Source organism: Ixodes scapularis, unplaced genomic scaffold (assembly GCF_016920785.2).
Source record: "Ixodes scapularis isolate PalLabHiFi unplaced genomic scaffold, ASM1692078v2 PGA_scaffold12__126_contigs__length_90152505, whole genome shotgun sequence".
Lineage (NCBI taxonomy): Eukaryota > Metazoa > Arthropoda > Arachnida > Ixodida > Ixodidae > Ixodes > Ixodes scapularis.
In genome coordinates this window covers 4,354,079-4,380,122 of record NW_024609838.1, presented here as the reverse complement: position 1 = coordinate 4,380,122, position 26,044 = coordinate 4,354,079, and the positions used below count along the sequence as shown (strand labels likewise).

General features: G+C 47.6%; 1 protein-coding gene and 1 long non-coding RNA gene across 6 annotated transcripts; one reads left to right on the top strand and one right to left on the bottom strand.

The window, feature by feature from the left end:
* Nucleotides 1–1,595: 1,595 nt before the first annotated feature.
* Nucleotides 1,596–5,578, bottom strand: LOC121835325. The gene is made up of 2 exons (XR_006077540.1): nt 4,704–5,578; nt 1,596–2,044 (listed from the first exon to the last, which is right to left on the bottom strand). It is a non-coding gene; the product is annotated as an uncharacterized LOC121835325 (long non-coding RNA).
* Nucleotides 5,542–25,367, top strand: LOC8024490 (protein disabled). Of its 5 annotated transcripts, none has more exons than XM_029991262.3 (9): nt 5,542–6,338; nt 12,776–12,907; nt 15,442–15,659; nt 16,820–16,954; nt 17,051–17,242; nt 18,610–18,738; nt 20,432–20,533; nt 23,279–23,974; nt 25,141–25,367. In XM_029991262.3, the coding sequence occupies exons 1-9, from the start codon at nt 6,044–6,046 to the stop codon at nt 25,258–25,260; spliced, it is 2,019 nt and encodes a 672-aa protein (XP_029847122.3). In that variant the 5' UTR covers nt 5,542–6,043; the 3' UTR covers nt 25,261–25,367. The 5 variants fall into 5 exon arrangements, with proteins under 5 accessions (XP_029847122.3, XP_042145317.1, XP_029847123.2 ...); XM_029991263.4 differs by lacking the exon at nt 5,542–6,338 and adding an exon at nt 11,096–11,295; XM_029991264.4 differs by lacking the exon at nt 5,542–6,338 and adding an exon at nt 11,407–11,611.
* Nucleotides 25,368–26,044: the final 677 nt, after the last annotated feature.

Sequence of the window (26,044 nt, the reverse complement as noted above, 5' to 3'; positions counted from 1 at the left end):
TCATTTGTGGTCCTCGAATTAGGAGGGTCAGCAACAGGTTTATAATAATAATCATCTTTATTTTGGTGTCATCAGTCTTTATCTTGGATGCCCCGTGGTGCACCAAAACAAACAATAAAACCAGCAAACAAAAAAAATCCTAAACACACTTATAAAGTTAACAAACAAATAAATGTAAGATTATCCAAATGGCGACGGTACATTGCAACAGATGCAGATATATAAAGGCGAGGTGGAGCGATGGCATCATATGACTGAATCCGAGAGACGTGAGGTATTCACAGTGAGCACACATAAAAGCATACGAAATGTCTGGTTACACATGAAGGAACATGAAACAGTTCTGCTCTAGTTTGCCTGTAGTTGTTTAGAAAGGCATCGGTGGACATCTTCACAGACTCCTTCTTTAAATAGGGTGGACATGCCTGCAAGAAGCAGTAACATCATTCCACATCGCATAGGCTGTAACTATTTGCTATTACCCATGTGCAATAGGTGTTCGTTGCCCGTAGTAATTACTCTGCATGTGATGTGAAGGAATTTGTGGCTCCCGTGTCGACCAAGGCAATGAATTTGTGAGCCAAATATTAATGTCTTATTATTGTCACTCCCAATAAAAGGAATTTCCTTGCATCTTGTGGAAGTGGTACCTGGGCTCCGGATCATTTGTTTCCTGCAGTATGGCACCCAGGCCCAATCCCATGCCATTCAAGAAAGAAAATCGAGACGGCACGTGCAGTTGCCTGGTAGAAAAACAGCTTTTCTACCAGGCAACTAGAACCCAGTTATCTGGTAGCTGTGATGCTTGGCCGAACAATGCAAACAAAGAAATTGTTAGCTATCTGGGCCAGCAGCCTCTGAAAAGCATTCATTTAAGGATTAGCAGGAAAATAAGAATAAAGTGTTGGTTTCAAACTTTTGGACATAAAAGGAATAGAATACTAACTCCAGACGACTACTACTTATTTCAACCAGCAACAAAATTCATCACTGTCATTGCTGGTTAAAGGAAGCAGTCCACTGTAGTTTCTTTCCATTCTTTGTGTTAGAAAGTTTTTGTATAATCTACTGATATGGCCATACATCCTTCGACAGTAAAACAAATTTTTTTGAAAATGCTGTAAACAAATGCCTCCACAGCGCACTTCCAGCTTGTCGGAGTAATGAACCACGTCTCTGCAAACTGTGGTGTTCTCAATACAATGCTAGTATCAAGCTTAATACTTTGCGACAATGCTCTCGTGTTAAGCTTTTCCTTGTTGCACCAGTACACGCGGAGAAGCACTCGTGCTCACGCTGTAAGTTTTCCCACATCGCACCGGTGCATGTGAAACGCACCAGCTCTTTTTTGGTAACCTTCTCCACGCTGCGGAGAAAAGCCAGTGCTCTCGCAGTTAGCTTTCGTACGTTGCTCTGGTGCACGCAGAGAAGCACCGGGCATTATTTGTGGAGTGATCAGAAAGGAAAAAAGGGGCCCATGTGGACTAGCTATTGTTAAGGCAGGATTGATATCAAATGCAGTGTGTTGATGTAACTACTAAGGTATAAGACAAATTGGCACCCCCCCAAATGTAAGTAAACAACATCAAACTCGATTTGCAATGCAGAACAGTTTATTCACATTATAACACAAAATTCCGATTCCCTCGAAGCACTTCAGACTCGGAAAGAATCATCGGACTGTGCAGCGCCTAGTTGTTGGTTTCTTCAGAGCCAATTTACACAAGTAGCAACTTGCTCAGTTTTCAAGGGGCCTTGTTTTTGGAGCCTTCTTGTTACCAGATGTGAGGCCCACAAACTTTTTGCTATAATATCCCCAGCCTCTTAGAAAGACTATGTCGTCAGATTAACAAAACTTTGCTGGAAAAGTCGGAGAATTCTGAAGAGACAACATGGCGCGGTCAATAGGGCACCCTTGATGGTCCAGCCGTCCCACGAGCGGGTCCCTGGCATTGCCTCCTTGTGGTCCTGCTGGATCTTGGCCCTGCATGGCCATCTTCTCCAGGATGCTCCATACTTGCTGGCCCATGAACCCAGCGAGGACCTGCACACGGTACTTGACATTAGCACCAAAGCTGATTGTCAGCTGCAGTCACCTCACTCGTTCAAATTGTTAAAGATGTTGCCTTGAAGATTTCACAGAAAAGGTGCTGCGCCTTTAGCTTTACATACAAGGCACCTATGCCAAAATGTCTAAATGGGACCGGTTGGCATCTCGACTGGTTACAACTGGAACTAACTGGTCCCAAGTTGGAATTGGCTGTTATCAATAGGAGTGCAACTGCGACTAGCTGAGGAGTCAACTGGCTTGACTATGCCCAGATGGGGAACGGGTAGGGGTAACTGGGACCAGTTAAGGAGTTAACTGGTTGGAGGGATTCCCAGGGGAAGTTTCAATTGTTTTCCCATTCCCTGTTAGGGTTCACATGCCGTGTCCATTTCGACAAGATGGGGGTGTATTGATCTTTGCTAGTGAAGGAAAAAAAAACTTAAATATATAGATTTACAGAAATGGATAAACCTTTAATTACTAGGTATACATTTATGTATTTAAAAAAATATGTCAAATTTTAATGTACATATCTTTTTATAAATTGCAATATAATTAGTGGCATAAAAAATATTTACTTAAATCAACATTTATGTACATGTATAAAATGTATTAAACATTGAAGCAAAGACCTACTCCCTTTTTTTTTTAAATCGGACCCAGCAGGCCGTTGTGACACGCATGCGGATTAGTTTTGCGCGTTGTCGACAGATGGCACATGTGACGCAGTGAAAAATCACCAATCATGATTTTTAACGATGATGAAGTTGAGAGGCTGAAGGTACAGAATATTACAGTTGAGAAAGCTAGTAAATACAAGTACCTAGGAGTATGGATATGTGATGGTGCAGAATATCTCAGTGAGCATGAAAAGTATATAATAGGTAAGGGCAACAGAAATGCAGCTGTAATGAAAAATAGAGCACTTTGAAATTACAACAGGTATGAGGTGGTGAGAGAGATTTGGAAAGGGGTCATGGTGCATGGCTTGACTTTTGGAAATGCAGTGCTATGCGTGAAATCCGAAGTGCATGCGAGACTAGAAATAAAACAGTGCAGAGTAGGTAGGCTGGCTTTGGGGACACATTGCAAAACACCAAACCAGGGAGCTAGTACAAGGAGACATGGGATGGGCGTCATTTGAGAGCAGGGAAGCGGTGAGCAAGATAGAATTTGAGGATTGGTTGAGGCAAATGGATGGGTGGCAATGGGCACAAAAGGTTTTCAGCTATTTATACACGAGGAGTATAGATACAAACTGGAGACAGTGCACTAGGGAGTTAGGAGGACAGTTTTTAAGGCTATAGTGGACTTAGGAAGAGCAGGTGTCAGTTAAGGCCACAGAAAGAGATTGGTGGCTAGAGAGAATGCAGACAAAGACGGCTCTGGAAAACTATAAATTAAACAAAACAGTTATTGCCAAAGAAAGCATTTATGACCATTCTAGGGGAAGCTCATTGTTGTTTGAGGCGAGGACGGGTGTACTGCAAACCAGAACACACAGAGCGAAGTACCAGGAAATGGATACAGTGTGCACTGCTTGTGGAGAGGAGGACGAGACGGCTGAGCACTTGATACTTGATACGAAGAGAACAGAGATTTAATAAAGACATTGGGTTTTAGAAACAGCGAAGGAACAGTGGATTTCAAGACAGTAGAGATTACCAAGCAAATATTAAGTGAATGGTGGCAGAAGGCGAGAGAAAACTAGGTATTTTCTTATTAACTGATGGCAAGGGTGTTTTATAGCCTCACTTTCTTTGCAGTGCGGAGTGAATATAGCTTTCACCTTTAAATATTCTAAGCTTAAATGGTAAAACAGAATGGCTAGGTGGCGTAAGCTACCGCCCGATCCAAAGGGCTCAGCCGGATTCATCCATCCGTCCATCCAGTGGCCGGTAGAGAAGGGAAACCATCGCCAAAGTTGGTGTATTGATAAACGTGTCGTTATGAAAATGTCAAAACCATATCTGCGCTTCTTGCGACCCAACGGTGAACTTCGAGGGCAGAAAGATGCAGTTCAACGACCGGAGGGCAGCCAGGGAGAAACCAGACGGAAGAGAAAACAGCCGCGGAGAGCACAATGGTAAAAATGGCGGAAAGTCTACCCGAACTGGCAGCTGTTGTGACACAATCAATTGGAATTGTTTGATTGTAAGGTGGGAGCGCAACCGCATCCTATCGGGACTTCACCTGCGCAACGCGGAAACACGGGTGAGCACCTTTCTTCACGCGATGGAGAGAAGCTAGGGACGTCGTCACGGATGCTGACAGACGCCAGCGGCTAATCTTTCACCTCGCACAAATACTCGCTCTGAAAGGGCGATTCAATCGTCGCAATTAGCTAACGAGGCAACTGAAGCGGTCCTTAGAGCTACGCTGTGCTTCCTTCAATCCGGAAACGTGAACGTCACCGAACCTATTTATTTTCATTCTCGGTTTTTGACAATAAAGACTGGTCAACCTTCCAAGTTGTGCCGTGTTTCGTTGCTGGAGTTGGCACCGTTCTGTCAACCAGTTGAATCCAACCAGTAATTTAGCTCGCCACGTGCGCAGGTCAATTTTCAGTTCCCCTTTTTACGGTGAGCCTTGCAATCGTAGCCGCCCTATATTCGCGCTCTTTAGTGCAGCGACTTAACGCACGTGTGCATACCTTGTTGCCGATCCGGTTTGGGTGGACGCCGTCGCGGTGGATCCACTGGTGCCACTCGTCAGCTAGCCCGTCAAGGAACGTGAACCCTTCCCTGCGACACAACTCTCGCAGCAGCGAGTTCACCTCTCGGTAACGGTCATTCGAAGCCTCGATCTCTGCAGCGTGACTACGCTGCCATTCCAATGAGCAGAACCTATTCTCCCGTCTCGGAAGAACGGCAGAAAAGGCGATCTGCATCACTGGATTGCGTTCACAGATCTGGGCAGCTAGACGACGATATTTGTCGATGTACACGCTGGCACTAATATGGGAATTATTAGTGCCAACGTGTAGGATGACAACATCAAAATCGGGTAGCTTCTCAGACACCTGGGAAAACAAGTGCTCGATTCTAATACCACTAAACGGCGCAACCTCAACAGCCAACCGACTATTCAATGGCAAGTACTTCACCATCGAATCGCCGGCTACCAAAACTCGAGGCACGTTGGGGGTGCGATCAAAGCTAAAATACAAAGAGTAGCACTAGATACGGAAAAATGTATTGCTAAAAAGAACAAGACAATGCTAAACAAAACGCTTCAAAGAGTGCGAAAAATCAGTCAAAATAGCTTGCGTGACCGGAGCCGACAGCAGCGCGGCCAGGACCCGACCACAGAAGACTACAGTGACTACAGCGGCAGACGCACATGGTCGGCCACATGTCATAACAAAGGCAACATCCGGGGCCGGGGATGATACGTTACTTCCGGCGTCGAAGGAACGATTTCCACACAGCCGTCTTTCCTCCGACGCGACTACGTCACTTCCGGCGTCGGAGGAACGATTTGCACACAGGTCCCACTCCTCCGACGCCCGTCGGAGGAAGCACTTCCATACGGGCCAGGTGGATGGGATCGCTGGTTAATTGCCGGAGAGTGCAGCAACATGCCGGACTTGTTCTTTTTTTACTTTTTATATGTGTGTGTGTTTGTGTGTGTGATCGTTGTTTTTACTTCGACCGATCGAGGAAAATACGTCCCTCTGACGTCTGTCGATTACGGTGCCAGCGGTCGCTACCGCGAACGCGCGCTGGCACGGAAAGCCGTGACGCGGTTTTTTTCAAGAGTGCCTCGATTCTAGAGTGTTTCTAACTCCTGGATTGTGGTCACGTGGTTTTGAAAGCGCTTGTTCGTCTGCGAGCGTCCAAGCCACGGTGGAAGCGACTTGCAACGCATGCGCACTAACGATGAACCCGGCCGGGAGGTGTCCGCCATTAAATTGCAATTGCTCTCCGTGGTTTGAGTTGCTCCTTATCTTAAATGTAGGCTCTCTAGTTTTATATCGCGGTGGCGGCGTTGATGTCGCGCGGGGGGCGTCGAGGGGCGTTGCGCTCGGAGCTAGTTCTTGCATCTTGCGGCGACTTGGCTCCATTGGCACTTGCAGGCACGGGACCGTGTGTGAACGGCTTCGATTGCCTAGACTCGGGAGGTGGGAAAAAAAAACGCGATCGGGGCGCGCGCGCGCGCCAACTCCGTCTTTCTTTGAAGACCGCATCCGAGCTTCGGGTTTCGAGCGAGGCGCGCGTTGGCGACGCGGCTAGCATGACTGCGACCAAGTTGGATCCGTGGTCGGACCAAGAAGCTGCCAAACTCGGTGAGTTTTTATTTTGGCACGTTGACGACGAGACCGGGCTCGTCTCCGCGCAGCTGTTGCGCTCAGGGGGCGGATCTTGACTGCAGCACCTCGTGTTTCAACGCCTCCCGCTTTTTTATTTTTTATTTTTATTTATTTATTTAAATAATAAGGCGCGTACAATATTTCTTGTGTTCGTCCCATACCCATTTTTTTTTTTCTCGTCTAGTTACATCTTACATTGCTGGTAACACACTTCGCTGTATCTTTTTTTTTTTTTTTAATGCAATTATAACGGATACGTTTTGCGCGCGGATGTCGTCTGCTACTCTAGCTTCTTGTCACTTTTTTTTTTTTTTATCTGCCACGCGCTTTTATTTGTTGCATGTCTTTTTATCCGTTGCCTGCTAAGGTTTGTTGCCTGTATTTTATCCATCACGTACCCGTCTTTTTTTACCCGTCACTCATTTGCTTTATCACCCGTTTTCTTTGTCTGTTTCCGTTATCTCTTGCTCGTTTTCTTTATCCGTTCCCCGATGTCTTTATTAATTACCAGTTCCCCTTATGCGTAACCTGCCCCTCAGTTCGCCGTTTTCTTTTATCCGTCACGAAATTTATAAAATCTCCTTAAGTCGAGCAGAGGCATATTTCGTCTCTTCATTGCGGCCTCATATCCATCTCCCCCTTTATGTCGTTCCCTTTTTCTTTTCTTTTTTTCTTCCGTTGTTTAAACGCGGCAATAATAGACTAGAATAGACGACCTGCCCGATTGCACTCATTGCGCGATAGTAAGATCATTTTCGAACAAGGAGCACTTCAGATAAAATCTACTGAAATACGCACTGAGCGCGCGCGCCTTCAGCGTGTACAAATCAAAGGATCCAGCTCCTTCGTCTGCTTATCGCATGCAGTTTGTTCGTTTGACATTTTTCAGGCACACTTTTTTTTTTTTTATCATTGTGGGTTTGACAGATGATTTCGTGAGGTAGGCGGATCAAAGAATACATGTAGTTCATTGAAACGATAACATTAATCGCTAGCGAGTTTCCAATTATCTCTGGCGCCCTCGCGATCTGCAATCACTGCGACCTGCGTGTGCAGTACAGAGACCCCTTTTTCGAAAGTAAATTGACGATTGTTAGATAGCTCGAATTTCCTTCACAATGGCGGAACCGGAACAGATGACACCGTGGCTAAAATTCCGAATGGGATAACGTTGGAATAGAGATATGTTTCTACGCTGATCTAACTTTGGTGGCATCTTTTTGTGAGCGCCACTGTCAACGTTGCCACTGTGCAGGATTTTCCGCACAATTTCCGAGAGAAGATTCGTTGTCCAATAAGGCCCTATTCTAGGTTTTCTCCGGGCTTTCACTGGCGGGGCTCGACGCCTCCGTAGCGGTACTACACAAACGCAACGAGAGACCCCAAAAAGCACGGGACGAGGCACGAGGCGTCGAAATCTGACACTCGCTCGGTGACGCCTGAGGAACAGAGTCGACCGACCGACCAGCCAACGCGGAAGTCGGAGCTTATGGAACCGAACAACAAAATGATAATAACACCGAGGGTCTGCTGCGTGCGAGAGTCGCATGGTCGACGTGATGTTTTCATTTCCTCTTCACTTTTTTTTGCTTATAATTCTTTTTCTCGCCTCCTTTTATTAGCGTTTTGATTTGTTGCGCAAGCACGGTTCACCCAGCCTGACGAAACAGTGCGGAGTTGTTGCTTAGCGGTGTTCGCCTGTCGCCGCCATCGCCGCCAAAGGATTGTATAGGCAGGCAGACAGGTAGGTAGGCATGAGCGGCAATATGTGGAGGCGGCCTTGGCCGCCTCAGGCGCTGTCGTGGACTGGAGTGTTGCTGCGGCAAGCTGTGGGAAGACTCCAAGGAAAGCACCCCCCCCCCCCCCCCCCTTTTTTTTTTTTTTTTTTTTTTTTTCAACGACAGGAGCTTTTTTTTATTTATATATATTTTTTTCCTAATGACCAAGAGTGCCACACACGAGACAGCTCCAAGGCGCACCAGTCTCCGAAGTACCGAGAATCGAGACTGGCGCGTTTTTGTTTTTTTTGTGTGTCGATGGGGGTTTATCGGGACAACTTCCCTTTCTGTCGTCTGCTATTGCTGTTCTGTCGTCTGCTATTGCCGTTTCGCTGCGGCCGAGGCTGGGGGGTGGTGGAAAAAACAAGCTCGAAAACAAGCGAACGAAAACTTGTTTGTTTTTTTCTTTTATTATTAAATCTCGATGGGGTTGCAAACTGGCCTTGGCCCCTCTCTTTCGCAGCTGGACTGCAACACCGGCGGTGTGACGGAAAGCTGCGGCGGCGTGGCTATATTCCAGTCACGCGTGCACACTCGCGTGCACTAATCGACGCGGATTTGTTGAAGGCCTAAATGGAGAGTCGAAAATGGTCGTTGCCGCGGTCTGGGTCACATTCGCACGTGCGTGCCACGTGCCGTGCTCACTTGCAGAGAATTCGGGGTCATCAGTTCGTCGGGTCGAAATCATTAGGACGTTTCGGAATCGTCGAGGGCGGGAGCTTACACTGAAGACTTTTTTCTTTTTTTCTTTTTCTCTCCACAACTGCCGTTTACTCGAGATATACTGCCCCCCCCCCCCCCCTTTTTTTTCCCCGGCACCCTTAGAATAGCAAAACAAATACAATGTTAACTTTTTTTTTTTTTTTTTAAATTTTATTGTTAAAATAAAGTTTGCTTCACCGAACCCTCAGTCCTCGCCCATGTGTAGTAGCGCTAGCGGTCTGGACCAGATGCTGCCATAGTTTCAAAACAAACCGTTTTATTAAAAAAAAAAAAATAATAAAATAAAATTTTTAATGGAATTTCGGACATTTTTAATGGTAAAAATGAATATATGGGGTCTGAGTGACGCAAACTACCGAGAACAGATCACATTTTGCCATTAAAATTTCCGAAAGACAAAACTTTTGAATGAGACAATAGTTAGTTCGTTGTTTTTCTGTCAACGCCGCAATCTCTTGCAATTCCACAATGATGAACTCACAGCTAAGGCTGCAGTTAGAGCTAGAGTAACTCTACTCTACTTAGAGCAGCTCACTTGCGCCCTCGCGTTTTATTCGTTATAACCTGAGTGTTTTTTGTTTTTGTTTTTTTAAGCATACATTTTGCAGACAAGTGTCGTAAATTGGTACAGACAGTAAAGACTTTCGTCAGTTTATCTATATATTTTGTTAATATCGACGTATTCTGTCAAACTCTTCAAAACTTAAAATTTATTTTCTCTTTCTGCTTTTTTTCTTTGGTGTAACTTAATTTCTTTGGAAATAAATTAATTCCACACTATTGAATCCACCAACCTAAAGCTGTGGAATGCATAATCCTTCACAGATCAAGTTTTCGTTAGAAACGGGATTCTTGCGTGCGCATTTTCTAGCAGACGACACGCGAAGCAGACGACCCACGAACGTCGTCCGCTTCCCGCCCGGTAGCGTGAATCACTCCAGCTGCTAGTGTCATCTTAATTTGTTTCGGAATAATAAAAAAGGGCACGAATACATTGTGCTGGCTCTTATTTTTCTGTGTCCACCAGACCAAGGTTTTTTTTTTTTTGTATATGGTGAATAGACTCCACCTTATTCGTGCACTAATCCTGAGATAACTTGTTGCTGGTGAAGTCTAACATAATTCCTAAATAATAATAATAATAATAATAATAATAAATAAATAATAAAGTAATGAAGGTCAATCAATTTGTTTACTTTGTAATCTTTGATATTCTGTATTTTACCCGAGGTTGCCGTACCGTACTGTGGGTTTCATAAGGTGTGAAAATATAGATATAGGCATCCCTTTGTCCGTGTAATGATGTATATCGGAGGCACCAATTCCTGTTATTCGATCTAGTAGCACTTCAAGTCAAGCAAGAAACAAAAATAAATTTTATTTTATAGGGTCTATATCGCGTTGCGGTGGAGCGTGACCCACTCCTGTGCATTTTCACATATCTACGCAACCTTGCACGCCATTCAAGGTAATCCCAAGTGTAAATCGATTTATATCTGTTTCGTCCGTGTATTTATTGCCACCGTCTGCGTTCTAGCTAGTTCGAAGCCGAAGTGTTGTCCTTGTGTCATTATTTTGATTTTAGTTAAACATCGCACTCACAAGTTTGGTTTCGCAAATAAGAGCTAGGCCACAGCATAAAAATACATGACATCATCAAGGGCATCGGAACTATCACTAAGCCACCACAGTCGCACCCTTGATTCTGATTATCGCACGTTTGGAGCAAGGAGCTTGCTCGCTTGCCTCTAAACCGAAACTAATCAGTATGATGCCGAGCCTCTAAACCGAAACTAATCAGTATAATGCGGAACCGGAACTATCAAGAGTTACTGCGGGGGAGAGTGGATTATTTTTAAAACAACTAGTAACGTCGGCGTTTGTACGTGCACTTTTTTTGAAAATCAAGGCCACTGTAGTATTTTTGTGCAAATATGCAAACTTAATTTTAAGCATTTGCGCCGAAGCGCTTAATTTTAAGCATTTTACCCGAAGCAAATGTACAAACTTAATTTTAAGTATTTTACCCGAAGCGCCTCGTCCTGTTACTCTCCTCTTTGTCCTGTCGTTTTTTGGCGCAAATGATTAATTTGACCGAATTTTACCACTGAGACTACACTAGGGAGACTACACTAACGATTGTAGTCCCCCTTGCGGATATTTGAGAAACTACGTCGTGCTACTTTTTTGAGCGCATCTCGATCATCTTCACAGACGATGACCGCATGCATTGACCAATGCCGACCAATGCGGGGGTAGCGAGGGCATACGTCATAGTGCCAAGATGATCGCCTTGCCGTTGTGCGGACGGTGACGTTTTCTGTCGCCCTTTAAAAAACCTGCGATGCCCCTCGGAGAAGATGCTCGGAAGATCCGTGATCGGCCAACCGTGACCGTCGTTCTACTCTCGGCCGCTGCGACGAATTGACCTCGTAAGCGCTCGCAGCCAATTTGCATTTTTGACCATTTGAAACACCCTTCCCCACCCCGCCGTTTACGCAATATCCGCGTTTGCTCGCAGCGCATCTTCGCATTAGAACACCATTTGCGGGTTGAAGGTCGTCATTTGCTCGTTTTTTCCACCCGGATACGTTCTTGGACGCTGCTACCTTTTGGCATGCTTCCTTGATCGGTTTTGTACCTCGCTTCCTGCCCGTGCATGTCCAAAAACTAAAAACTCTGCTCCGACTCGACACGTCGCGCCGAAGCGCGTTGGTGCAGGTTTTGCAAGGCTTTGCATTGCCCAAGGTAAGATCGTTCTTGAAAACGCCGTGCATTGCTAGCGTATATTTTGCATTTAGGGACATCGAGAGGTACCAGTCTTCTTTGAAGACGTTGCGGTAAGGTAGGAAGTTCTTTGCATGCATATTGCCCATTGCGCCCGTTGCGGATGGATGTCTTGCATTTTGCAATGTTTATGTTGCCTACCGTCACTTGCGCGAAGGTAAACGTGCTACGGTCCAAGTCGCTCAGATTCTTCATGCTCGGGACTGATCAGTCTTTTTTTTCTTTTTACTTTGGAACTGTTGGGAGCATCGGTATGCGGGAGGGACTCCAATTCGGAAAGACAAATAAATGAATAAATAAAAATATTGCTGCAAAGAGAACGGCGGTGTGTAGGTATTTTCACCGTGTGAAGAACAATTATTTCAGCAATTCTAGACGGTTAAACAAAAAATGCAAATGCAAAATGCTGAAAATGCAATGGGAAAATCGTGCATGTAACACGCCACCGTGATTCAATCGAGGCCAAATTAGATTTGGTTTCTTTAATGTCCGGCAGGCACAGCTCGAACCTCGAGAGTAGCAAGAGAAAGTTGTCTAAAATCTTGAAAAATTAAAAAAAGGGCATGTTTATTTATTTATTCATTTTAATTTGAAGCTAGAAAATTGTAAGGGAGTGCAGACGGCTTTAGTATCTTCAAAGTCTTGGTACTGGCCATCCTTTATACTTTTACATCAAATTCATTTAATAAATCTAGAAAAGGAGGTTTAAAATTTTCTCCTGCATTTTCACTGGTCCTGGTGGTTGTATATATTTATTGCTGAAACTTTATTTTACATTAAGAAGCAGCAAAATTTCTTTTGCAAAGTCTGTACCCAATTCTTCGTAGCTTTAGTTTGCCCAAAGGCATTGCACAAAAGCTTTGCACATCGCATAAAAAGGTGCAAAGTTGAAAAGTATTCTAGCAACGACAACGCACCCACTACTGCAAAACTGACGCTCTTAACCTCCATTCTTTTCTCGTTCTTGCATTACTCCTCCCCCTTTTTTTTTTTTTTTTGTGCTTATAATGGCAATGTTTACGATTTGCCACGCTCTGCTTCCCGTCTTTGCTCCCTGTAATTTTAAAAGGAACCACGGCTCGGCTCGTTTGAGTAAAAACTATGCGTTTCGATTGGCGGCTGCAGGTGACACTTGGGCCCAGGAGACAGACAACGGGGCTGTCTGCTGGGGCGACGATGCCAGTGCCATGAACTCTGCACCGCGACCAGAAGGACGCCGAACCACCCGCCGCGTCCGCAATGGAAAGCGGGACAAAGGTATGCCTCGGCAATGTGCATGGAGTGGCGATCCTTGCCTTGTAGCCCCATAATCTCGCCTCAGTTTGTTTGTTTTGGTACTACTTCATACATTTTTTGACACAAAGTGTGTTGATAGTGTTGGGATCCCCGATTGAAGCGTGACAGAACGCCACAGAAACTGTTGCAAAATGCGCAACACATACTTCAGAGGACAATTGGTACAAAAAAGTGGTATATTGTGAAGAAAATACCACATTATTATTAAACACCCCCAACGGAGGATCAAATTCACGACCATGTGAATGCGAGCTGAAAATTCTACCGCTGTGTTGGTCAGCGAGTAGACACAGACCTAGCTGGCTTTGTCTTTATTAAGGTGGTCTCAACTAACCTTTTGAACGTGAGCCCCGATTGCTGGTGTTAGCGTTTGGCGTGAAAACAGTTGATGGGAAGAAACGAGAAATGTAAGACGTGCCCACCATTGCATAGAACACAACTCTGAATAAAATACCGAAAGAAAACAACTGCAATGTCCACCACAAACCTCTAAGACTGTCGCGTAAATGCATCCCGTGTACACCGACTTTATGCGTAAGATTAAGATAAATCAAAAATTTTTTCTTGCATTGCAAGAGATGCAACTGTGGCAAAAAGTGTTTTGGAGTGTCTTGGTGACGTATATCTACGTAATGCTTTGTATAAATAATCTTTAGGTACCTGCAGTTCTTTAAAGGGCATCTCCGCCGTAACTTTGATGGTCACCGATTTCTATAAAATTTTCACCATCTATTTGGATGCCCTTCCTGAGCATGTGTACAAAATATCTCGGAAAAATATTAATTTTTTTAGAAGAAAATGAATTTTGAAATTTACATGTACACACCCAAATCACTTGCTGCAGCCCTACTGGCAACACTGAGCAAGAGCGGCACACGGAGGCTGCCATGGTGGCGCTGACGTTGCAGTGACGTCACATGTTGGTCAGGGTGCTTGCTTTTTAGCTAGTTGGTGCTAGCGACTGTCTGCTTTTTGCTTATGTTATCGGTTTATACAGTTATGTAAGAGGGCGTAATGGCGACTGGAGGAAATTGGTGTTGTGTGTGGAAACGTCGCTTGAAAACACGGTCTACCAAAACCGTCTATTGTCAGACCCCAAGATATAACAAAAAGTGCCTCCAATTAAAAGGCATAACGTCGATCAGTTTTTTTTTTTTTGGCGTGCTAGCAACAGAAGCTGCCTTACCATTCCGCTTTGGAAGCGGCATCTGGGTCCACATGGCGGCGGATCATGAATGCAGCCGTCGCTGGCGGTTTTCTCGGAGGCGATGCCGGCGGATCGTATGAGAACGGGTTATCGTCATCGTCCCCAACATCTAGCAGCATATCCTCATCGTTGCTCGATTCAGACGAGCCTGATGAGTCCATTTTTATCCGCGGCACGAACACAAAACAGTGACCTGCTGCCAGGCTGGCCAGGCTCAAACTGCACACGTGCGAGTGTTTATACCATATGTGACGTCACGTCAAAATGGCGGACCAGTCGAGTGGCAAGTTAGTTTCGGTATCGGTTTCAGCGTATTTTAACGATTATAAATTATGTAAACAGTTTTTTCATGATTTAACCGCTGCTATAGGCTAAATTTTTAGTACCCCTTTCCGAAAATGTTTTGATAAAAACGCTCAAATTGACGGCGGAGCTGCCCTTTAAGCGTGGCTCACTGGTGCATCATGCACAAAGAGACCACAAACTTTTGGGCGGGCAGACTGGTTAGGTTAGGTAGAGCCACAAGCTAAGCTTTGATTATGTCGGCGCTCCGGGTAGGCGCCGCCATTTTTGTGCTTAGTGTAGAACGGTCACAAATGGCTGTCATTACAATTCAAAAGTGCAACTTTCTCGGCTTCAAACATGGCGTCGGGGAGCCTGGGCGACATTGTTTTGCTCTGTCGTAGACAGTTTTAACATTTCTGAAGGACGGAAAAGCATTTCCTGCAATTTTCTGCAAACACTGTCTGAGACGAACATGTGACGGAATCATATGTTTGTTTTTTTAGACTTAGGCTAAATGGCGCAAGCTACCGCACATTATAAATGGTACAGCCATTAGCATCTGTCTATCCATCTGTCCATGGCTGAGACATTGTAGCTCAGAATTTTTATTTATACCCTAGTTAAATGGACACCCTTAACCGGGGTTAAGTATGATAGAGGCCAGACTTGTTGCAGTTAAGGGTGTCCAGGTAACTAGGGTATAGTTAGCAGTAACTGCTCGGCATACTTAAGCGTAACTGCAGTTTAGGATGCCCTCGGGCACCCTTAACCGCAGTTAAGTCTGACCTCAGTCACACTTAATTGTGGTTAGGGGTACCCATGTAACTAGGGCATGAGCGGCCCTAGGTTAAGTTAAGCCACACCAATCTGTTCTAGACTTGATGGTGTGCGGCAAGTCTGGAAGGACGGGTAATTTGCTGTTTCATTTTTGACCGATCGAAGCGTGAATGCACCTGTATGGCAAGGTGCATCTCGACCTAGAGTGTTCCTGTCGTTCCTCCAGGCCCCAAGAACGACCCGTTTCGCTTCGAGGGTGAGGGGGTCTCGTTCAAGGCCAAGCTGATAGGGAGCGAGACGGTGGACAACGCACGGGGGGACCGCATGTGCCAGGATGCTATGCAGAGGCTCAAGGCGGCAGTGCGGGCATCCGGCGAGCACAAACAGAGGGTGGTGCTCGCCGTGTCTCTCCAAGGAATCAAGATCCGCGATGACAAGTCCGGGGTGAGTCGAATCCCCACTGACTTCAGGGACTGCCCGGGTGGGTGGCTGTCCGGTTCTCTGGGTGGCTGTCCGGTTCTCTGGGTGGCTGTCCGGTTCTCTGGGTGGCTGTCCGGTTCTCTGGGTGGCTGTCCGGTTCTCTGGGCGGCTGTCCGGTTCTCTGGGCGGCTGTCCGGTTCTCTGGGCGGCTGTCCGGTTCTCTGGGCGGCTGTCCGGTTCTCTGGGCGGCTGTCCGGTTCTCTGGGCGGCTGTCCGGTTCTCTGGGCGGCTGTCCGGTTCTCTGGGCGGCTGTCCGGTTCTCTGGGCGGCTGTCCGGTTCTCTGGCAGGCTGTCCGGTTCTCTGGCAGGCTGTCCGGTTCTCTGGCCGGCTGTCCGGTTCTCTGGCCGGCTGTCCGGTTCTCTGGCCGGCTGTCCGGTTCTCTGGGCGGCTGTCCGGTTCTCTGGGCGGCTGTCCGGTTCTCTGGGCGGCTGTCCGGTTCTCTGGCCGGCTGTCCGGTTCTCTGGCCGGCTGTCCGGTTCTCTGGGCGGCTGTCCGGTTCTCTGGGCGGCTGTCCGGTTCTCTGGGCGGCTGTCCGGTTCTCTGGGCGGCTGTCTGGTTCTCTGGGCGGCTGTCCGGTTCTCTGGGCGGCTGTCCGGTTCTCTGGGCGGCTCTCCGGTTCTCTGGGCGGCTGTCCGGTTCTCTGGGCGGCTGTCCGGTTCTCTGGGCGGCTGTCCGGTTCTCTGGGCGGCTGTCCGGTTCTCTGGGCGACTGTCCGGTTCTCTGGGCGACTGTCCGATTTGTCCGGTTCTCTGGGCGACTGTCCGATTTGTCCGGTTCTCTGGGCGACTGTCCGATTTGTCCGGTTCTCTGGGCGACTGTCCGATTTGTCCGGTTCTCTGGGCGACTGTCCGATTTGTCCGGTTCTCTGGGCGACTGTCCGATTTGTCCGGTTCTCTGGGCGACTGTCCGATTTGTCCGGTTCTCTGGGCGACTGTCTGGTTCTCTGGGCGACTGTCTGGTTCTCTGGGCGACTGTCTGGTTCTCTGGGCGACTGTCTGGTTCCCTGGGCGGTTGTCTGGGCGACTAGTTTTTTTCCGGTGATTGCCCAGTTCTTTGAGGACTGTCTGAAACCTTCTGGTATGTGGTTCCTGCGAGTTCTGATTCTTGCCCATGTTTGTTGCAGGAGCTGGTGTTTCACCATCCTGTGCACAAGATCTCCTTCATTTCGCAAGACACGTGTGACGCTCGTGCCTTCGGTTACGTGTGCGTTTCGGACGAGGGCTGCCACCAGTTCGTGGCAATCAAAACTGAGAAAACCGTGAGTGCCTTCCCTGCCTTGATTTCCACGAGATTGCTTGCAAAAGTGTTAACGCTGCAGTACGCCTCTCCGATTTGTTTCTGCAACCATGCCTAGGCGTCCCAGCTGGTGATAGCCCTGAGAGACCTGTTCCAAGTGGTGCTTGAAATGAAGCAGCACGAGATGCGATTGGCTCGTGAGGAGCAGCAGCAGCAGCAGCAGACGTGCCGATCTTCTGCTTCGCAGATGCACACCAGCAAGAGTACAGACTTCTCCCTCAGGGGGGAGGCACAGGAGGTTCTCTATGAGGTGAGTGCCTTGACGGCACCGAGGCAAAGACCGCTTGTTGTGTGTTGCTTTGTTGCGTCGGCTGAGGAGAAAGACGAACAACTCGTCGAGATCACCCGTGCCAACTAGGTAGGCTGCTGCTCTTTTGGTGATCCTCTCTTGAGGTCGGTTCATGCTTGTAGGGTGGAGATAAAGTGTGTCAAAACGGGAAAAAAAAGTTTTTTTTTTTTATTGAGGGGTTAGATTGGGGATGAAGTGGTACGAACAAAAGTGTGGCAGGGGCACATCAAACCACAAGAAGGGGAAGAGTGCTATCTTACAAAAGATTCCTTCAGGAACCAAGTAGATAGCTTCTCAGTTCCATGCTACAGCAGTCGCAAGGGATGCATATGAGCAAGGACGTTACCACGGTGAGGAGAAATGGTGGAGGGGGGGGGGGATAGGTTCTGTAAAAAGAAATGATATCAGAATCTGAGAGATGGCTACGAAGACCCCTTCACCACATGTGCTATTTATTGTACGATGACATTGTTGTCTTGATTCTAAACAACTACACACAACATTGAAGCAGAGATAGCTGTCTTGGATACAGATTTAGAATAACATGGAGACACTGCTACTTCCTGGTTACTGATCATGTCAAATCCCATGTGGACTCTCCTGTTTCCAAATGCCTCGTGTACCACGCCGCCAGCATGAGCCGATGTCATATTGTGGACCATCTGTTTGCAGTTTTGTTGTCCGGTTGAGAGTCGGGTTTTATTATGCTTGTTCTTGAGCATCCTTCCGAGTATGTGCACGCTTGCAGATGGTCAGGTTTGAGAGAGCGGTCCTGAGCATGTGTGCTACTGAGGGAATGGACCTGCATGCACTTGAGATGCATTTCCTGTATAGGACAAGGCATAACCGCAACTGCACGTTGGTGGATCGGCTAAGTGGCTCTTGGTGTCCAATGCTGCACACTCTTGATATGCTTAGTAAATGCAGGGTGATTCGGTAATGTCCAAAGGACATCCTAAAAAAATAAAGGTTTCCTCTTGGAAACGTGCCTTGGATACCGGGTCCATGCTCTGTCTCACTTGAGGTGCGAGCGTTGCATAAGCTTGGCTTCCAGCACCCCTGCCAAGCGAGCAGGCGTCATTCAGGGCGACACTCACACGCGCATAGCGTCGACTCTGCTCTCACGTAAAGCGAAGCAAACCATGGTCTCATGTTTCGGAGTGGCCACGGCAACTTTGGCCGAACTGCCGAGGCAGACGACTCGATGCAAGTTGTGCTGATCCACCAGCGTCGCTGTTGCGAACCAAGGGGTCGCCGACCTTTTTTCGGCCGCCACGGAGGGGGAGTATCCCTGCGTCGCCTGCATACGCATGCATGCCGTCCCGTAGGCAGTGAGCGGAGCGCGCGAGGGGCTGTCTCCGCCCCCGGAAGCCCAGCCTCAGAGCCCCGAGGGGTCTGGAACCCCCACCGTGGACGACCTCCTGGATCTGCAGTCCGAGCTGGATTCTCTTCAACAGGTAGGACTTTCGGGCACGCTCCCTCAGAGTCCGAGCACCTGTCGTCGAGGTAGCACTGCACCCGGATGCATGCGTCATCTTTTCATTCGAGACCTTTGGGACCCTTTCCGGACGCTGCATTGTGCCGGACTTGTTTCCTTCCTTCGCTGCTGTAAAAGAACCTATACCATAATACGCAAAGAGATGGCCCACCCCTGAAAAATGAGCCCCCCTATCTTTGGCACAATCTTTTCCTTAAACGCCGAAACTTCTATTCTCGGTTTGGGCTGACGCCCGAGCGCGGCGGGTGCTACGAGCCATCCCAGATCTGGGAACGTGGCGCGTGACGCACTCTTCGTGCGTCACTGCACCACTTCTTTAAGGTCACGTGACGCTGGCGGCCTCGGATTGGCTACGACGGCTCGTAGGATCCGCTGCGGTTGGTCGTAAGGAGAACCGGAGCATGGTAGTGGCAGCAGTGCCAGGCCCCAGTGGCGACCTCTGCCGAAATGGGGTTAGTTATCAGCGACTGGAGGTAAGCAAACGTTGCCGACCAGGGGAGAACAGACAGCTTTGCTTCACTGCCCGCCTAAGTCGTAACAAGTTTATGCAAATCACAAAATATGAAAATAGCATTTGTGAGATTTTTCTCGATTGCACACCAAAAGCTGGCCTGCTCTTTATTTTCACCCAATTTTCTCGATTCTAGGTGGGCTATTTCTTTGGATATTACGTAGACGGGGACATGTTAAGAATTCAGTAGATGCTCCGGTGCGAGGTTTCTGCTTTTGATGGAACTTTATCGCACGTGCAGACAAAGCTTGTACCGAATTCTTAGCATCTTGCAAACTTTGCAGAATGCCTGTACCTTGTTCAGTGCATTCTGCAAAGCTTTAAGAATGTGCCATCATATCTGTGTAGTGTAGTTGTAAAAAAGCACAGAGCATATGGTTAGCACAAATGGGCAATTGTCAGTTTTTCATGCTTTCCTCTTCTACTTAAAGTGCTGTATTCATGATTGCCCCTGTGCTGGAAAGGAGTCAGTTGGGGAGTAAGCTCTATTGCTGAAATTTGATGCTCGTCATTGCCCTGGCTGAGTAAATTGTGCCATTTGCGGAGAGTATTTGCTTCGAGGTTTTGAATAGGAATCTGATTCCTTTCTTGTTCATTTTGCATTCAATTTAAGAATTTTCTGTAAGGCTCTCTTCTGATATTCTCAACTGTTAAAGCTTTATTAGAGGAGAGGTCCTTTTAGACTGCCAAATATGGGTTCATTATATCTTTCAACAGTCCTTATATGCACATTTGGTATTTGATTGTGCGTTCAAGGTCACCTTTCACTTGCGAAAAGTTTTGTTAGCCCACCTTTTGTAAAAAAAAACTGCTTTTTGTGGGTACTGATAAAATATAGTAATTCAGGTTTATTTTTCTTTTGCAAAATAATGTGTTGAAGCAGACTTAGCCAGGCAATTCGGCAGGCACCAGAAGGGAATACCCGATATATTAGATTCATTGTAATGCTTGTACTATGGTTTGTAACAAAATGAAAACGTTAGGGTGTTCCTCTCAAACACGCACGTGCGCGTGTTCGAGAGGACGTGCGCGTTCCGCACACTCAGGAACTTGCGACACGCCAAAGCCTTGTTGGAGGTAGGAAGGCGGGGCAACTGAAGCTCCTCCCTGTCGGCGACCCTAGAGAGCTTCCTCGTTACAGGGGATCCAACAAATGGAGACAACGATAGCTGCGGCGGCCACGCTGGCCAGCCCGGTCTGCCCAGACCCGTTCGACACATCCTTTGTGACAGATCCCGGTCAGGTGGGTGCGACTTCGTCAAACTCGGCTCGCCTATCTTTCACCCACATGGGAGGTACTTAACCGGGTGTACAGTCGTCTGCATAGTTGCCGTGCACGTGGCTGCTTCAAGGTCGCGTGGGAGATGGTGCAGTCCCTTCGGGTTCGGTGCACCGAGCAAGCTGTACTGCACCGTGATTTGGCAGTGTTCGACGGTTCAGGACGAGGGCCTTATGCACTCGTAAAGCCACATTTGTGGACGACTGTGCCCTAAGTCGTCGGGGGTGTTGTTGCAGTCGAGTCGTCCGGTTGCCAGGAATCTGCACCGATTGGCGCTTCTTAGTTGGTGGAGTTCCTGTGGGTTCGTGCAGCTTCCTTGAAAAGGTGCTAGCAGAGGCGCTTCGTTGTAGCGAACAGAATGCCTCCAAAACCTTTTTATTTGTTTGCAAAGCGCGAAGTTGGGGTAGGACAGTTTAACGCGATTGCAGAAGCCTGACTCCAGACAACAAGGACGACACTATCCGTAAAGGTGCTCGCGTTTTTACAGGCTGCCGTGATTGTGTGGGGGTTTAGAGTAATTTTCTTATTTATAAAAGAATACTTATTATATTATACACTGATATAATACATCTTGCACCTATTCCAAATATGCAATCGGATATTGAATATCATTACTTGAACCCAAGTTATGGAGATTGGCCAAATTCGAGGGGGGGGGGGGGGGGGGGGATTGGGTAATTTGTTACGGGTCATTGGAAAGAAATATTCTAAATGACCAGAATTATTTTTAATGCAACTAACTGCATTCACAAGGATGTAATTTGTGCCGTGATGATATTTGATTTCACCTGAGAGTGTTATGTTACTAAAAAAAAAAACAAGTGTAATTATAATGTAAAAAATGTGCTTTCTCGTTGTTTAAGAAAGTAGTTAATTGGATAGAACTCTTAAGTTGGAAGACTAAAAATAGCATCATCACACAGCTCCATTCTTCTTGAGTAAAATGGCATCAAACATGTTAATATATGTGTATTCCTACTGAATGTTCATAGAAAATTTACCATATGTTTTTTTACATTTAAAAATTAAATAGAGCAATAATGTTTTGCACGAAGCTGGGTGGGTATGTCTAAACATCAGAAAAGCCAATTTCCCAAGAATGACTTTTTCCCAACTTTTTGCCATTTAAAGACCAGTCTCCCCCCTTAAAGCATTTGTGTTTACATTCCGGTACATGCTGAACCTATAGTTCTTCCACCCACCGGGAGGTTGTCTTTCCCATTGCGAGTCGTTGCCACAAGTTTTCCCCCAGGGGCCATTGCATCCAGGTGCACAAACCTACACAGCCAGCATAACTCCTACACTTGTCAATGGGCAGGCCATTTCATAAACTAGACAAAGTACGGGGGCCGCAGATCAAGTTCCTGTGGTTGTGGGGCTGCCTGCGGGGGTCCTGACGAGTGCGCCAGAGGTTTATGCACAGACATAGGCGCATCATCGGGTGAACCCAAGGATATTTCGCTGTGCATGTGTTTGCGAGACCTACGTGTGTTGTGCCCGCCAAGTTCTCCTTTCATCTATTGGTTTTAACGTACCTATAATGCTCACACTTTGAGGGACGGTTTTCCCCATGAGGCACATCCTGCCGATTCTCGCTGAAATCATCGGAGTCTGTTTACTTTCTCCGGCCATAAACAAACCAGAGCTCGTGTCTTCATGTTCGGGCTCTGGCCATGGCACCTGTCCTCGGGAGCTGACCTTTTTGCCTCCGGCAAGGGTATTTTTGCCCGTCCGATTGGTTGAGAGTGTACTGGGTTCTACCCAATGGGATTCTATCAAGATCTTGATTGGATGGGACAGGTTTCGGTGCACTGTCATAAACTCGACCAGACGGAAAATCGTTGAGTTTGTACGGGCCTGAGCGGCCCAGTGGTCCTCTCCCACGGTTTGCCGCATTCCTTCTGTCGCGAGAGCCCCTGCTCTTAGGCTTAGCCGCCGTCCTCTTCGTTTGCGAAAGGACGCTGGACGTGGAAGCGTTTGTTTTTGTAACTGCTTAACTATGTAAGCTGTGCGCGGCAGTTAGTTGGTGTCTCATTTCCTTTTGTGTAACTTGTTTTTTTGTTGAAGTAAAGTTTATTTTTGTTTGTTGTATTCATTACAACTTCTTCTCCAAGTCCGTTAACTCTCCGCCGTTGGCCGCGACAAGAAGTCTTAAACTACGACCAGCGTCCGGACCACATCTTCCTCGATATCCCCTCCCGATTCCCGACAATAGATAAAGGTGCTGCATCGAGGTCCAGGACCAAAACAACCTAATATCTCTACTCTACGTGACTGAGATTCTAGAAAACGGAACAACTAAAATACAAAGCCTGCAAATGATGAAAAATTCTGGCATTACTTGGAAGAATTGTAAATTGTGTTGAAGGAAATAAGCGCGATTAAGTTGCAGTAGGTAATTGAGATTGCTTGCAGATTGTTGCTTTAGTTGAGTGACAAAACAGTTTTTGTTGCGACGTCTTGAACGCTCGAGATACGGAAACAAAAAGTGGACAACGCGAACACAACATGCTCTCTTTCTGTCTCGCACGCGCACAGGCGCACGTATGTGCATGTGCACATGCGCACACTCACCAAAAAACTGTGTCGTTCACTTCTTGTTCCGAAGTCTCGGGGGTTGAAGGCTGGCCAGCTCGCCTACTTGTTCCCCATGATTTCCATCAATTTCCTTTAACTGGCCCCTCCCCGAAATTCTTCGTCTGCGCGCAGGCCTCCCGTGCGTTCTTCTCGCAGCCCGCGACCCCCGTGGGACCGGCCCCTCCGTTGCTGCCGCCCCCTCCTCCGGCCAGACCCGCGTCGAGTTGCGCCAGCGTGGCGCGCGTCGCTCCGCCCCCCTTCGCGGAGCAGCGCGCCCCGGAGCGCCGCCCCCCGCGGAGCCTCGCCTTCGCCCCGCCCGTCCCGCCACCCCACCGTCCCACCTCCACAGTGTCCCTGCCCCCGACCCCGCTGCCGGACCTCTTCGCGGACCTGGACCCGCTCGGAGGGGGACGCCCGCAGCAGAGCCGTGCCGACTTCTTCCGCGACGTCAAGAGTCCGCCCCGGAGGGTCCTCCGTGACCTGTACCGCGACGGGAGCTCCGGCTCGGCGGACGTGGCCTCCCTCGCGTCGTGCGGCGGCTGGGAGACGTTCGAAGAGGAGACGGCCCCGCCGCCGTCGTTCCCGCCCCCGCCGCTGCCCGACTCTTCGTCGAGCGGTGCCTTGGCGAGCCCCCCCGTGGCGATTCCGCCGCCGACGGCGGACGAAGGCTTCTGCAGCGGCAGCAACGCGTCGTCGGTTTCGCCCTCGCTGCCGCTGGGTGCGACCCCGCTGTTGCTGCCGGGAGGCGGCAGCGGGGACATCTTCAGCCGCAGCAAGGACCCGTTCGCGGACGAGTTCTTTGCGGCGCCTGCCGCGGCAGGGTTCCAGGTGAGTACCGTGGTGGATCATGAAAGGTTTTGTCGGTGTTGAGCGTCGCGGAAAAAAATAGGGTCGATAGCTGATTGATAGCTGGATCGCGAGGATACCGCGGTTAGAACGAACCTCCCCTGTATACCTTGTGTAAATATCCCACAGTTGCATTAAATAGGAGTGGTTCATTAGTTGCCTGGCCGAGAAAGATAAGATTAGTTACGCAAATTGTTATGGGCCTTTTGCATCTGGCCTGTGTGTGTGCGTGCCCGCTTGTTGGTTTGAGGGATCCACGCTCCATTGTTTGTTAGAGACAACTGTGTCGCGCAGTATGTCTACGAGTTCTTTATGGGTGTCTCCGAGAGCGCCCCGTCGACATCAGATTTGCGCCGGTGAGGCTATTTCCTTTGCACGTCAAGAGGCTGAGAAGACTGTTACCTGGTGCTAATTCAAATTACAGTTCAATCCCGCTAGAGCGATAGCCGCTTCAAGGAAATTTCCGCAACTACTCCAAGTATTTTCAATTCCCCATTCGTTGTCCGTAGTAAAGTGTATAAAAGGTCCCCCTACAACGAACAACTTTTAGAATGCTGCCGCTTTGCTTCTACAAAGTATTCTTAAAGATAGACACAACTTGGGATTTGGTTTATAAATCCCATTTGTGCAAAACCCCAATCATGTCATTGTTTTTTTGCCGATTTCACTGCAAAGTTTCTGCAGGAAATAAACATTTTAGCGTGTTCCAACAACTTTGTTGTAGCAGGATTTGACGGTATCTTGTTTAATATCTCAACAAAATTTTATTGAGCTTTGCGTTTTAATTTACATTTACTTTACTTTTTCAATTTCCATTTTGTGCTTCGATAAGATCACGGCCATTCATTTCATGTGATGGGGGGTTGTCAAGTAAGAAAAATGAGCCTCGTACATGCCCATTTTTTTTTTGGCAAGGGGATCGGTACTTGTAATCAAAAGCACACCTATTTTATGCTTCTCAGGTAAGTGTTTACCCCAAGCATTAACCAAAGTAAGAAAAAGAAAGTTTCACTATCCTTGTTATGGTACGACACTGAAATACATTCTGGTTGTTGTACGCAATTTGTTTTCTGACTTTGCCATTCTTACGTGCTATGCGATGGCCAATGAAGGACGTTTTTTTCCTCTTTTTTTTTTTTTGTTTGCAGGAGTCTCCGGCGCTGGGTGGCTTTGGCTCTGCACCGGCCCCTCTGCTGGCCAACGGGGCCATGACGCCCGGTGGCTCCCCCTGGCTCCTCCCACCACAGGAGGCGTCGTTTAGCCGTTGAACAGCCTTCCTCCCTCCCTCCCGAGTTCTGTGCCGGTGACGGAACCGGTTTGACATAGTGAGAACAATGAGTATAATAATAATAATAAAAGGTACACAGAGTAGCTATCCCGGTGTTCGTCGCCTCTTGTTATGCCCAGTTTGAAGAGTTGCACCTTCTGCTCTCGTGGAAATCCAGTGTTTGGCGAGCTGCAGAGACTAGTCGCTTAGTGGGACAAAGTGTAGGCTCGGTTGCTTATATGCTGTTGCCCAACTTTCTTTGGCAGGCTCGTAAATTTCGATGCGACTGGGCACCCCACCTAGGTTTTTCTCACGAGTTGTCTCACCTTTTGGATTACAGTCCGCGAGCTATAGGTCTCTAAAAGTTTACATTCTATTTCAGTGTATCGTTCAAATTTGCTCTGCATTGGAGTGAATGGTCATAGGCCCAGAATTGTAAACGAGGCAACGTTCATTTCACTACATTATTTTTTGTGCACTCAACGATTTGGAAGTACCTTGCTTTTGAGCGATGCGTGATGGCTCATGCTTGTGCCTACCTTAGTGCAGTGTGATGTCCTGCTGCTAGACTGGTAAACTACACTCGTCGCATCAAGGAAGTTTTGTGCAGTTTAGTGTGTGCATTATGCGAAGTAGGTTTTATGAGGTTTGGCTGGCAAAGGAAGAAATTGTTTTGGCATTTGAAATGTTTGGCTCGATAAAATAATGTACAGCCCGTCTAAGATGCACCTGCACATCTTGATTTAACACATGGAGGATTAAATTAGTAATGCTCTGCAAGGGGC